Source organism: Myotis davidii, unplaced genomic scaffold (genome assembly GCF_000327345.1).
Source record: "Myotis davidii unplaced genomic scaffold, ASM32734v1 scaffold2100, whole genome shotgun sequence".
Taxonomy (NCBI): domain Eukaryota; kingdom Metazoa; phylum Chordata; class Mammalia; order Chiroptera; family Vespertilionidae; genus Myotis; species Myotis davidii.
The window spans coordinates 762,640-763,528 of NW_006292458.1; the positions used below are offsets into that span (position 1 = coordinate 762,640).

The 889-nt window shown below is 61.6% G+C and overlaps 1 protein-coding gene across 1 annotated transcript in view; it reads right to left on the reverse strand.

The window, feature by feature from the left end:
- TRPM4 (transient receptor potential cation channel subfamily M member 4) overlaps positions 1–889 on the reverse strand; it is a 42,766-nt gene that overhangs the window by 39,470 nt on the left and 2,407 nt on the right. The window contains 1 exon segment of the mRNA XM_015565454.1: positions 738–879. Within this exon segment, the coding sequence (XP_015420940.1) occupies positions 738–879 (142 nt within the window).

Genomic DNA, 889 nt, shown 5'->3' on the forward strand with positions numbered 1-889 from the left:
GAGCGCAGTGGTCGGCACACTCATCAGTCCACAGAGCCAAATAGCAACAGGACGACGACTGAAGTTTCTTTTGAGAGCCACATTTTTTAAACTTAAACTCTATAGGCAGGTACATTGTTATTAACTTAATTAGGGTGCTCCTAAGGCTTAGGAGGAGCCACACCCAAGGGGCCAAAGAGCCCCATGTAGCTCTCGAGCCGCAGTTTGCCGACCACAGCCCTGGGGGGTAGGGTCTGCTTTAGGCACAGAGCCCAGCTAAGGCCCAGAGAGGGGCAGTCATTTGCCCAAAGCCACACAGCGGCGCCCCCAGGTGAAATTTGAACCCTGGCAGGGCCTGTGCTCCTGAAAAGTAGGCCGTCTTGGGAGCCCTGAGGGAAGCTTTCTTGGATGGATGGGTGGATGGATGGACGGACGGATGGGAGGATGGATGGATGGACAGACGGACGGACGGATGGATGGAGGGAACAGAGACAGGCAAGAAAGAAAAACAGAGAGTGACACAGGGGACAGCCCAGGGGAAGGAAAGAGACAGAACCGAGTCCGGCGTGGACACTGACCCTGGGCAGGAGCTGAGAGACGGGACGTGTCTGCAGCGACCCGCACCCTCCCCGAGGGACACGCCGCCGGGAACGCCCTTGGAAGTGTCCCTGGGGTCAGACGTCGGGGAAGAGGGGGGCCGGGGGCGGGGCCAGCGGGCGGGGACCGCCCCGGGCGGGTCCCCAGGGCGAACTCCTCACCCCGGGTCTGCGGGGTCCACGATGAACGCCGTGCACGTCTTCTTCCTGAAGATCTTGGGGATCCAACTCTGGGGACAGGGAGTGGGGGGCAGTGGAGGCTCCAGGTCACGTCTCGGGGACACGCAGCCCCGCACCCCGTGTGCTGCCCCAGG